Here is a 13,193-nt window from a genome sequence, read left to right as displayed (position 1 = left end):
CACTAAATCGCTTAATCAGTAAAGAAATTTGGACAAAGATTTATAAATTAAATGACAATAATGGTTTGGTCCCAAAAATACATGTCTGAAAATGCCAATTAAAAAAAAAAAGTAAAAGAAAGTAATTTGTGATGACAAACACAGACCATACTATTTACGAACGGACCAGCCTTTGAGGGATTTTAAACAGCTAGGTCAGTAGAAGAGGGCAAATAGGTAATTTCGTAGGAAGAGTATGTCATCTTGTTCCTCTCCTTTAATTTTACCAGTCTATTGGTCCTCAGCCTCCCTTCGCCTCAGGTGGCGTTTGCTCTCTCATCTCCCCACCCCACCCACCCAACAAAATCGCTCCTTTTTTTTTTCGATTAATTCTTACAAACAAAGGAAGAAAAAAAAAACTGAAAAAGCTCCGAAATTTCAGACGACAAGTCTGTCTGTAGGTGATTCGATGCTTCGGGCAGACATGGACCGAAAAGCCCTAGCGATTACGCCTCCACTCCTACTCCTTTCCTCCTTCTTCTTCCATCTTCGGTACCATCCATTTCTATATAACTCACCTCTTTCTTTTTCTTTTTTTTTTTATTCTTGCTCGCCAACCTTTTTACGATGATGGGTCACTGTTGTTTCTTACCGAAGCTCACCAAAGTTTTGATTTTTTTTTTGTTCTCACGAGCTCTGATTGTTGTGGGTTCATCGAAAAGTCTACTCTTTTATGCGCTCTACTGCTGGGTTTTTAGTTTCGCTATCAATAGGAATAGTCAATCTCTTCTTTGTCTCTTTACTGTTTATAGAACGTCTGATTTCTTCAAATGACATTCTCTCTTTTTGGGTACTATTTTGAAGATTGCATTTTTTTTGGGTATGTTTCTAAGTTGTAAAGTAGTTTGGTGAACCCTCCCCCTGATTATATATGTTTCTCTCTTGTGTGTGTGTGTGTGTTTTTGCAGAGGAGCAGCATTTGGTTCATCAAAGGCCTTTCATTGTCTTCTGCTTCTCTCATGTCTCTTGCTCTCCTCAGTCAACACACTACATAACTTGGCTGACTATGACTCTCTTGGTTCCAACTTTGCTGAAAGGTTTCAGAGCTTTAATGGTGGAGGGAGTGTAGGGGTTCAGAATGTTTGTCCTAGTTCAAACCTCCTCTTCTCTTTGCTTCCGGCTTTAGGATCAGAGTATCATCAGTTTGATCCTGTTGTCACCTTCTTTAGTCCTGGCAAATCATGGAGTAGTAGCTCTGCTCTGACGAGTAGCAACAATCTATCTAGCGTTGTGTGGCTGTCTCTAAAGCCTGTCCACATCATAGAGTTTCATCCTTTTACTGGATTCTCACGCATAGGAGGAGGTACCAAACCTTTGTCCAAAGAGCTCTTGGGTAAGGAGAACACAAGGGAGTGGAGCATCTCTGTCTCGGGAAATGGTTTGATGGAGCAGAAACGGTGTGAAGGGTTGTCTATAGAACCAGGGGACTCAATCAAGTTCCTCTTCTTCTACCGGACCGAACTCTCTTGTGCATCTGGAGTTGCTGTTTTTGCAGTGCCTATGAAGTCCACAGCGCCTGTTCTGATGCTTAGTCTTTACAAAAAGCCAGTCTCTTGGTGGCTGCGGGCCAAGAAACTCTTGATCGCGCTTCTTATTGCCGTTGCGTTGCTTGTTCTGATATTCTGCTTCAACGATCACTTCATCGAAGAGAGAAACAACGTTGCGGTTAGAAAAGTTGAGAAGCCATCTACAATCACTATCTCTCTTGAAATGGATACTCTGCTAAGATCCATAAGCAAAGAGACGTTGCAAGGGTCCAATGAAGTGGTTTCCGAGAACAGTGTAAAGCCAGTTGCTTCTTCTTCTTCTTGCCAAGTAGAAGAAACATCAGAACTCACTGTAAAGACTGCGAAAGAAAAGAAGAGAAGGCGTAACAAGAAGAAGAAGAAGAAAGGAGCAGTCAGCGAGTTAACAACAGATGTGTCAAGCAGTCAGAGCGGAAACTCAACTCCAAGATCTCCATTGTCACCAGAACCGCCAGCTGTTGTTGTTACTCAAGCAGCGACGAAGCCTGCTACTACTCCAAAACCTGTGCTATCACACTCAGCAACGTTTCCTGTTTCGGGTACCAAGTCAATGGTGATCATACAAGGAAGCTCCCTGGCTCCAAATGCGAGAGCTCCTGGAGCCAAGTCAAGAAGTGAAGTGAAAGACGAAGAAGAAGAGTATAGGTATTATGATATATGGGGAGATCACTTGACGGGGCTTCATTTGATGGATAGGTTTAAGGAAGTGAGAGAAGGTAGAAGCAGCAGCAGCAGCTCATGTTTTGGTGAAGAAGACGACGAGTTTGTGAGTCTTTTTGTTAAGGGTCCTCATCACAACTTGTTACCAGGCTGCTCTCTTGCCAAACCAATGGGTCTAATAAAGAAATAAAAAAAAGAAGATATTATTATATAATAATGCAAAGCCCAGTGGGCTTTATGATCAGGGAGCATTTTTTGCATGGAGTAGCATGTTTCTCGTTTGATCGCTGTGTTTATGCTTGTAGTGGCAGTGAAGCTAAATGCCTTCGAGACTCTTTATTAACCAATGGTAGAAACAGTGAAAAGTCTTACAGCGGTAGATCATATACTAAAGAACAGATTGAAAAACGAGTTTTTCTTAAAAAAACATAATTTGAAAAAGATGATTTCTCAATCATTTCTCCTCTTCCTCCACCTCCTCGAGAACAGCGAGTCCACCAGCAGCATTGAGCTTGGCAACAAGGTCTTCAGCTTCTTCCTTTGTGACATATTGTTTAACAATGGAAGGGACATAAAAAAAAATCTCATAACTCTCGCTCAGGTAAAACTGGTACAATAATGTCTTTTCTTCAATAATGTCTTTTCTTCTTTAGTTTTGGCCCATGCAACTTCTCTAAGCACATCATCAAAATTAGACTCTTCAAACTTAATCAACTTTGGAGCACCGTTGGCTGCTTCCGTATTAGGCAACATGAGTTTCAACTTGTTATGGGGCCTTTTTTTTTTTTTTTATTCGTAGTATTATCTAACGCAATTAGGTAATATAACAACTCATAGAACGTTAACGACATATATAGAAAACAGTAAAGACATATTCGTAGTATTATCTATCTGAAAATGACCTCTTTGATCTAAAACACTCCGGAAACGTCTTCTCCTGGAGAGGTAAAAGAGGTACACACCTCGTACGGTGCCAGCTTGACAGAGCTCTGAGCAATCCAGAATGGATCGAGCTCTTTCCCTCACGCCGCTGTCAGTATCTCAAGTTTGAGGGATCTGACCACCGCCCCATCATCTCGTATCTCGACACAAAAAAAAAAAGAAAGGTCACAACTTGTTCCGCTACGACTGACGCTTAAAAGATAATAAAGATGTCAAAGCCCTAGTAACGGAAGTCTGGAACAACTGTGATTATCTGGGAATGCAAGCAAGGCTGGCCTTATGTCGCAAAGCCATCTGCAAATGGTGCAAAATGTTCCACGAGAACAGTAGAAAGGTAATAGAGGAGCTGCGGGAGGAGCTGGACGAGCAAATGTCCAAGGATGAACCTAACGAAGAGAGAATCCAAAATATAAATAAGCTCCTTCTAAAAGCCTATCTATCTGAAGAAGCCTACTGGAAACAAAGAAACCGCCAACTCTGGCTGACCCTTGGAGACTCAAATTCAGAATATTTTCACGCAGTGACAAAGTCGCAGTGACAGAGTCTAGGAAAGCAAGAAACAGACTAACGGTTTTGGAAAATGACCACGGCGTACCTTATTTCGAGGAAGAACAAATCTCAGCTGTTGTCTGCTCCTATTATGACAGGCTCTTCACTGCAAATCAGATAGAAGATAACAGTGTCACGGTTATCCAAGCACTCAAACCTTGTGTAACAGAGGAATGGAATGATACCCTTACCAAGGACCCGTCACCCACAGAAATAAAAGAAGCACTCTTTGCTATTCACGCAGACAAGGCACCAGGTCCCGACGGCTTCTTTGCGAGTTTCTTCCATTCAAACTGGGAGACAATCGGCTCCTCAGTCATAAAAGAGATTCAAGAGATCTTCTCAACCGGAATCTTGTCACCTACGCTGAATGAAACACACGTTAGATTAATTTCCAAGATTCAATGTGCAAAGAGAGTGGATGAGTATCGACCTATCGCTCTGTGTAACGTGTATTACAAGATTCTATCGAAGCTTCTCTCCTTGCGACTGAAGCCTGTCCTGAGCTCCATCATCTCGGAGAATCAATCAGCTTTCATCCCTAGACGCGCAATAACAGACAGTGTGTTAATCACACATGATGTTTTGCAATATCTAAAGACTTCACAGGCTCAGAAATAGTGTGCCATGGCGGTCAAAATGGACATGTCTAAAGCCTACGATAGAGTTGAATGGAATTTCCTCTCTCAAGTGATGACTCGTCTAGGTTTCCATACCAAATGGATCAATTGGATCATGCAATGTGTGACAACGGTCTCTTACTCCTATCTAATAAATGATTCAGTGTATGGAGCAGTAAGTCCTCACCGTGGTATTAGGCAAGGAGACCCCATCTCGCCTTATCTCTTCATCCTTTGTGGAGAGGTTATGTCGGGCCTGTGCAGAAAGGCGGAACTAGAAGGCACAATGAGAGGTGTGCGTGTGGCTAGAGGCAGCCCCCGAGTAAACCACCTTCTATTTGTGGATGACACAATGATCTTCTGTAACTCTTCATCGGAGAGTTGCCTCTCCCTGCTCCAAATCCTGCGAGATTATGAAAAGGTGTCAGGGCAGAAAGTTAATATCTCCAAATCCTCATTCACCTTCTCTGTGAAGACTCCTCAGGAAACTAAGAAAATAGCAAAAGATCTACTGGGAATTCAAAAGGAAGGAGGCGTAGGTAAATACCTAGGCCTCCCAGAGCACTTCGTGAGAAAAAAGAGAGACCTCTTTACCTCGATAGTAGATAGGATCAGACAACAAGCCTCAAACTGGTCCACAAGGTTCCTCTCCCGTGCAGGAAAGCTCACCATGCTAAAGGCAGTGCTCCACACCATACCCACGTACGCAATGTCTTGCTTCCAACTCCCACAAAGTCTTTGCAACAGAATACAATCTGCTTTCACGCGGTTCTGGTGGGACAAGTCTCCTGACAAGAAAATTATGTGTTGGTTAGCTTGGGAAAAGTTAACAAAACCCAAAGCAACAGGCGGCCTTGGTTTACTAGATATTCAAATCTCTAACCAGGCTCTTTTGGCAAAGATTGTCTGGAGAATATTAATGTCACCAAGCTGCTTATTAGCTAGGGGGCTTACCGGAAAATACTGCCACAAGAGGAGCTTCCTCGACGCTCAAACCCCAGCTGTCTGCTCCCATGGTTGGAGAAGCATTCTCTACGGCAGGGATCTTCTCCAAGAACACCTAGGAAAAGCAATTGGAAATGGTCAGAATTACAAAGATTTGGAAGGATTCGTGGATCTCTCTCAACTCCCAGACAAATCCCTTTGGTCCAATCCATGAATCAGCTCTGGATCTTAGAGTCTCTGATCTCCTCACAGATAACCTCCAGTGGAACAAAGATAGAATAGAAAAACTCTTACCAGACTTTAGCAAGCAGATACAAAGTCTAAGGCCAAGCAAGGAAGGGGCCGAAGATATATTCGTGTGGCTCCCTCTTGACTCATGGATCTACTCAAAGAAGTCTGGCTATAACTCAAAAGCTCAGACCACGGCGTTCCTTGGTCCTCAAGCGACAGCTATACAACCCTCCCCTGACCTGGAATTCAATTGGATAAAAGATATTTGGTCCTCCAAAACGGCACCAAAACTTAAATTATTCTTGTGGTCGTGTATTCAAGGAGCCTTACCACTAGGGAGTGAGCTACAACGACGAGGCATGAACTCTACAGTCCTATGCCCCCGTTGTAAGAAATAAGAAACAGCGATGCACGTCTTCTTCTAATGCTCGTTTGCCAAAGAAGTGTGGCGTCTGATTCCCCTTAAATCACCAGTCCACATAGCAGATGAGGCGGAATTTAAAGCGTTGGTGGTGAAATCTAGAGAGAATATCTGTCTCCCACCTATAGGCATTAGAGCACCAGTACTCTCGTGGATCTGCTGGTCCCTGTGGTTGGCAAGAAACAAGTTAATTTTTTAGGACAAAACGACTCAACCTTCGGAAGTAGCAACAAAATGCTTAGCTACCGCGTTGGAATGGGACCAAGTTCAAAGTTCGTACCTTTCGAGTGGGAGCGAAGCCTTACAGGTTAGATCAACCCATCGACAATCCCCTAGACTTCCCCATACGCTCTGCTGCTTCGTAGATGCCGCTTGGGACGCTTCATCAAAGCGTGCAGGTATCACTTGGCGCTTCACCAGTGAACAATTGGGATCCCTCTCGACAGGCACAAGCATCATCGACGATGTTAACTCTCCTCTCATGGCCGAATCACTGGCCCTCCACAAAGGAATCACAGAAGCAAGGAAACTGGAACTTCCCTCGGTCACGTTCCTCTCAGATTGCGCAACGCTCATCAGAGCGATCTCCACCCCGAATCAGCTGAAAGAAATTTATGGTGTTCTCTAGGATATCAAGAGTCTATCTACCAGTTTCGATTCTATCGTCTTCAATCACATCTCCCGTTCTCAGAACAGCGATGCTGATTTTTTAGCTAAGCAGACCCTTGTGGCTCATGTTTCTCCTCCTTGTTTTTCTATGGGCTAGCATCTTTGGGCCTGAACCTCTATTTGCATCTCTACTTTTAATTTATAAAATATCTAGTTGCTCAAAAAGAAAACAGTAAAGACAACACATTAGGAGTCACAACACCAGATCATATAAAGTAGTATCAACACCAAACTGAAAAGCGAAAAAGAAGAAGATGATAATAGTCTTCGATGCCAAACACACACAATAAAAGACAAGCATCCACATCCTTAGGACAATTTCTCGATCATCCCTCCTCTTCATCAAACTCCTTGATAACAGCCTCCTCTTCATCAACCTCCATGATAACAGCGACTCCACCAGCAGCATTGAGCTTGGCAGCAAGGTCTTCAGCTTCTTCCTTTGTGATATATTGTTTGACAATGGAAGGGACATTGTCAACAACCTTATAACTCCCGCCCAGGTAAAACTTGGACATTGATGTCTTTTCTTTGGTAGTTTTGGCCCATGCAACTTCTCTAAGCACACGATTATACTTAGACTTTTCAAACTTTATCAACTTCACAACAAACCTCTCATCTGGTCCTTTTGGAGTTTTGGGAGGGGGTTGGAAGCCCCAACACTTCACTAAATATAAACCTAAATTCGTGTTTTTCTTCTTTGCTCAGGCGTTTCATACTCTTAATCAACGACAAGATCCACTCAGAAGGCAATGGTCTAGCAAAGGGATCTACCACCACGAGTCTAGGGAAAGGCCTACCATTTGAATCCCTAAATTCACCCACGGGTCTAGGGACTCTATGCAGCAGACGTCTACTTGGTGCATATGTAACCGAGGGAAAGTAATTTCTTACAGTTGATGATGTTAGGAAGAAACGACCTTTTCCAGACTTCACAATATTATACATTTGTTCCTGTAACGAGACCAACAAAACAAACGGTTAAAGCCATATAATTTCAGACATTCATTAACCATAAAGACCAAAACCTAGAAAGTTCGAGATAAAGCTTGATAACAGCCCCGAATTCAAATGGTATTCATATGATCACAGAGTAGTCATGTGAAAAGAACAGAGATCTAATACCTGACAGGATGATGAGCCAATAAAAACAAGAGAGATGGATTAACTACGGCTTTGTGTTAACGATGATTAGGGCCACGTCTAGAAATATATAGGGTTACGCATAGCCTCGGGGGTTACAAAGAAAAAGGAAAAAAAGATGAGCTACATAGCCTCTACCAGCCCAATAATTAATATCATACACAAATTACAATCATATGTTATATACGTAATCATGTGGCATGTGTTCTAGTGGATGCGAACTGTAATAATGGACAAATGGAAAATCGAATTTGTGACAGCTGAGAGGAGTGCACAACTCCATTAAACCACTAAACATCTCATCTAGCTGATTTCTCTGTATTTTCTCTGTATCTTCAATATAAAAGACTCTCACGGGATAATGAAGAATCATATTTGGCTTATTGAAGAAATTAAGTTCCAAATGAAACGGTTGTCAAAGAATTTAATCAGTCAGTTTCCATAAGAGTCACCTCTTCTAGGTAAAAAAAAAAAAAAAGAGCTGTAAGTAGAAGTTACAAAATGTCTGTAAGATGATCCTTTGTTATTGTATCCACGACCAGTAATAAGGGGTAACCTTGCTGTTGGAGCAGTTTTGGCATGATCCTCCAATAAAATACTGCCAGTGTGATAAAGGTTTTAGATAATAATAAAAATACAAATCATCCAAGGAACATATCGGGTGACAGAAATTAAAGCTTCAAAGCGCCATACACTATACAAGAATGTCTTCCCTGCAGTGTATGATATTCTTAGTTTTTTTTTTGGGTGTAAATGTTAAATTTCTGATATTCTTAGTTCATTCTGGCTGCTTAGATGAGAAACAAAAAACTGCATTATATGTAAGTTGCAAACACTGATTGCATATGGTAGCATCTACCTATCCTATGCTCTTGTAGTAGAGCTTGGAGTTGATGCTCAGCTAGCAAAGAAGGTGCATTCATGCTGAAGAGCTTCAGGTCACACTGTAAAATCTGACCATAAGATCCCTTGTACATCTGCTAGCTGAAGGCCTCAACATGAGTTTGTCTCAAGACACACTTAAGTTGTCAGAGACTCTTTCCAATGTGATTCCATAAGGACCTTTAGTTCCGGCAAACCGACAGAGTAGAGAACACACAAAGTTCCATGAGATCACCTTGACTCCAGTACCATAGAGCGTAAAGCCATATCAGATTATACTTACCGCCAGGTACGTGACCTCTAGACAAAACCTCCACTGAACCATTGATCCCAACACTCACTTTAACAGACAATTTCACACAGATTCTCATCAACCTCCTAAGGTGTCTCCTAGCAACCAGAATCTGAGTTTTTCCAACAAAACATGAACACTACAATCCAACAATGGAATTGATTCCAAACAAAAAAGCAGATGAAAGAAACTGAAACAACATTATACAGTTGTACACAACAAAACATTATTCAATCAGATGTTATAACTTGTTATGGGGAGTGGGGACTTCTTCTTATACGTATGGAATTAGGCAATATCACAACTCATAAAACGTTAATGATATAGAAACAATAAAGACAAGTGAGGAGTGTTTTACAAAGCTAGTCACAGAACAAAAAAAAACAGATCATATAAATGTAGTCTCAAATATACATAATTAGAAAAGGATCATACTAGTCTTCATGACAAAGAAGAAGACTTCAAAACTCCATAACACCACAGAAGTGAAGCATTCACCTCCTTGAAACAGCTTAAGTTGATGATTATAACTTCTCTTGTTCGAAGATCGAACCTCACGTAACTCATCTTATGAATCACCTCAGAAAGTGCATTCACTATACGTACTTCAACACAGTTAACTTTCACAACCAATCGCCCAGCAAAAGATGTGTAGCAATGTTTATCTCATCTTCCGGTACCTACAAAATACATATACAGATTAAACTTATGAAGACCAACACATCATTAAAACTTGGTCAGAAAATAGCGAAGGAAACCCACACAAAACCTGTGAGATTTTGACGCCATAAATATCATCTGTGAATACAAATCCGGCAAAAATAAAATAGTTTGGTCGACCCTTATCACCACATTCCAAGTAAATAATCTGATTAACAAAGTGAAACGAAATGAACAAAAAAGATGAATTCAATGGCACAAAGCAAAGATAATGTCTGGCTGAATTGAAAAAGAATAAAATTTTCTTATGAACTGTTTCTAATGGACTCACATGTACGACTTTAACTTTGAAAATGTGGACTACTCATTTCCTCAAAATTTTGAGACGAATGATTTCTTCTGGACTTTTAAGCGAGATGTAACCATCCAAATAAATTCTATATACTTCACTAAAATAAACTATAAAGGAAAAAATTATGAAAGTCAGTCCTAATATATAAATATAAAACAATATGCATAACAAAAACTTACTTTCCCCATCGTTTCCAACTATAAAACCATCCACTGCCAAAATTACATCATCCTACTTGCAACTTGTAAGTCAACAATATAAAAATAGAAAACAAAAATACAATTTGTTTTAAGAAGCATACCTATTGGATAGCCAACAAAATGAACGACGCTAGAGAGTTTAAGCATTCCAATTTGAAATACAAGAGGAATCAAATTGATCCAGAATTCTACTAAATACAATGATAGGATGAAGTTTTTTAATCATGAGTGTAACCTTGTGGTTTTAGTTGTTAAGTCTGATGAATTTTTGATGGATTTGAAGCATTTGAAGCATACATAGCAGATTAGCATTGTCTTTGGTGTTCAGTTTTGGTTTGAACACAACTTGTACATTAGTTATTATTTTTCTCCCAACAATAATTAACAAAGCCTATAAATTAATAGAAAAAGAATTAAAAACAAACAAAACTGTTATGAACCAGATTGTGGATGGCTCATAACCAAGAGATTATGATTTGTAATCTTTCCATTTATCTATGACGGTGTAATCTCCTATATAAGGAACTTCTATGTTACTTCTATGTTATGAATAAAGATAAATTTTTCCATTACTTTTATAACACGTTATCAGCACGATTGATCTCTAAATCTCTAAGCTAATACCCAAATCGAAAAACCCTAACCCTAACCGGCGATCCGACAAACCCTAAACCCCGATCGCGTCTCTTGTTCCCGCATATGTTCAAGCTCGCGTCCCCGATCAGCTTCAGCCCAAGGCGTTCCATCCTAGCTCAGATGTTCGCGACCCGAGAGAAGCTCCAGCACGCGACCTCTTCCTCGTTCACAACAGCATCAGACAGCTCGCGTCTGACGATCAAGGCGTTCCCGATCAAGCAACAAAGGACGTCTGCGACCCGATAGAAGCGACTCGATCTGTCCAGCTCGCGTCCCGTTCGTGTCCAGCTCGCGGCTCAACTCCTTTGGTGGTCCGATTCAACAATCATCTAAGGTTAAAAGGTAATTCAAAACCTAAGAATCCATAATCGAACATGGATTGATTGATAAAGAATGAAACCCTAAAACCCTAATCTTTATGAATCAAAACCATAGGGTAATAGATCAAAAATCCGAATTGAGTAAATCGAACCTCTAAAAGTTCGATACCCCAAACCCTAAATCATGTTCCTACATGATTAAAATCCAGGGCAGGCCCTGTGCTAAAGCCCGTAAAACCAGGGCTTTAGGCGCCAAAATGATAAATACTTTAGGGGCGCCAGTGTTTACAAAGTTCATTGTAGTCCAGTGGTTGTATTCCCTTGGAGCCTAGAGGTATTTGGTTCGACGTTTACTTTAGCTTTTGTTTGTGATATAATTATAACTTTTTTTTCCTTTTCCGGGAATAATAACAAAAGAGTTTATTCATTCAAAATATACATAGGATTTCGTTACCTTTTCTAGCAACCCTTTAATTTCTTTTCTTTCTTTTTCATCACCATTTAGTTTCTTTAATAAACATATTATATTAAATGATATATTACTAGATGAATAATGTAATTAACCAAAACCTAATTGTTTCTCCTCAGTTTCTTTCTTTTTATTTCTTTCAACGATCCTTTTTATTTTGAATGATCAATTGCTCATTATCCACTGTTTTATTGTGATTGATCTTTTAGGAATAGCTTTTTTGTAACTTTTTGTAAATTTGTTAGAAAGTTTTGAAATTCAAAAGCATTAAACTATAATAGGGTTCTAATATTTTTTAAAACTTTATAAACACAGTAAAATTGGTGAATTTGATGTTAGCGTGATTTTATTATATGTTGTGCTCTACCTATAAATTATATATTTTGTTCGTGCGTTCCTTTGAATTTGTAGAAAATGCTATAAAAATAAATTAAAAATCGACTGAGTGAAACTGCAAATAAAATGAAAAAAATATGACAAGATGAACCGTAAATAATGTTTTGATGTTTTGTTTTTTATTTCTTTAGAAACAACTTAACTTTTAATAATATTTGGTTCTTTTTTGATTATGCAGTTAAAATATACTACATCTATTTCTAAACGTAGGATGTTTTAAAGAATTTTGATGTTCCAATATATAAGATGCTTTCATTTTTCTAGGTAACTTTTTACTTTATTAAAAAATGTACAACCAATTATATTGATAATCTATTTTGTAATTGACTGAATAATATTAATTTCTAGTTTTAGTGATACTTTATAGACAAAACAATGTTTTTTTTAATATGCGTGTTTTTACCACAACATATTATATTTAGGAACAGAAGGAGTATAATTTAATTATAATTAAAGAAAAATAACTTTTTTTTGAGAAAGAGGGGCAATATTTTTTTAAACCGCTTTAGGCGCCGGACAACTCCGGACCGGCACTGTTAAAACCCCAAATCGGTTTTTACAAGTTAAAATCCAATAAATCCTAACCCTATATCTATAAACCTTAAATAATATAAGTATCAAAATTAATTATACTATAATTATCAAATCACATATTAAAACCCTAATCGAATATTTTGAAATCAAAACTGTTTTCGGTTTTGATCATTGACGTTTTAAATCTGATTGAATCTGATGTTATGTTGCTAGAATTGTTTGACCGTTAAATTGATAGATTTATTTTCTCATCCTGCTTGGTTAATTGTTCATCTGATTTAAAATTGTTTAAACCGATCAGCCTGTTAGAACATTAATTGAATCCGATAGGTTGCTAGCTTGTTTTGCTTATATAATCCGATAGGTTGATAGATTGATTGAGGTTTACTTGTTTAAAATCCGAATGATCTGACTGCATGATTCTTGAGATTTAATATCATCTGCTAGGATTGATAGTTTTGTAATTTGATCTGTTTTAAATAGGAACCCTAAATAATCCATATGATAAGTTATATTGATCTGATTTGAATGTCTTTGAGAATTGAGAATCAGTATACTAGGTTAATAGATTCATGATAAAATCTAATGTCTTGAGGTTTAAGACTGTATGCTAAGTTCGATTAAACTGATTGATCTAATTATATGTTTTTGAGGTTTGATAAATTCAGATACGAGATAAATTATTTACACATGGTTTATGCTAAATA

General features: G+C 38.8%; 1 protein-coding gene across 1 annotated transcript; it reads left to right on the top strand.

Moving 5' to 3' along the window:
• The first annotated feature begins 296 nt into the window (after positions 1–296).
• LOC106301260 lies at positions 297–2,504 on the top strand. The gene is made up of 2 exons (XM_013737619.1): positions 297–531; positions 948–2,504. The coding sequence occupies exons 1-2, from the start codon at positions 449–451 to the stop codon at positions 2,413–2,415; spliced, it is 1,551 nt and encodes a 516-aa protein (XP_013593073.1). The 5' UTR covers positions 297–448; the 3' UTR covers positions 2,416–2,504.
• Positions 2,505–13,193: the final 10,689 nt, after the last annotated feature.

Source organism: Brassica oleracea, chromosome C7, assembly GCF_000695525.1.
Source record: "Brassica oleracea var. oleracea cultivar TO1000 chromosome C7, BOL, whole genome shotgun sequence".
NCBI lineage: Eukaryota > Viridiplantae > Streptophyta > Magnoliopsida > Brassicales > Brassicaceae > Brassica > Brassica oleracea.
The sequence above is the reverse complement of the archived record's forward strand: the minus strand, read 5'-3'. Positions and strand labels throughout refer to the sequence as shown.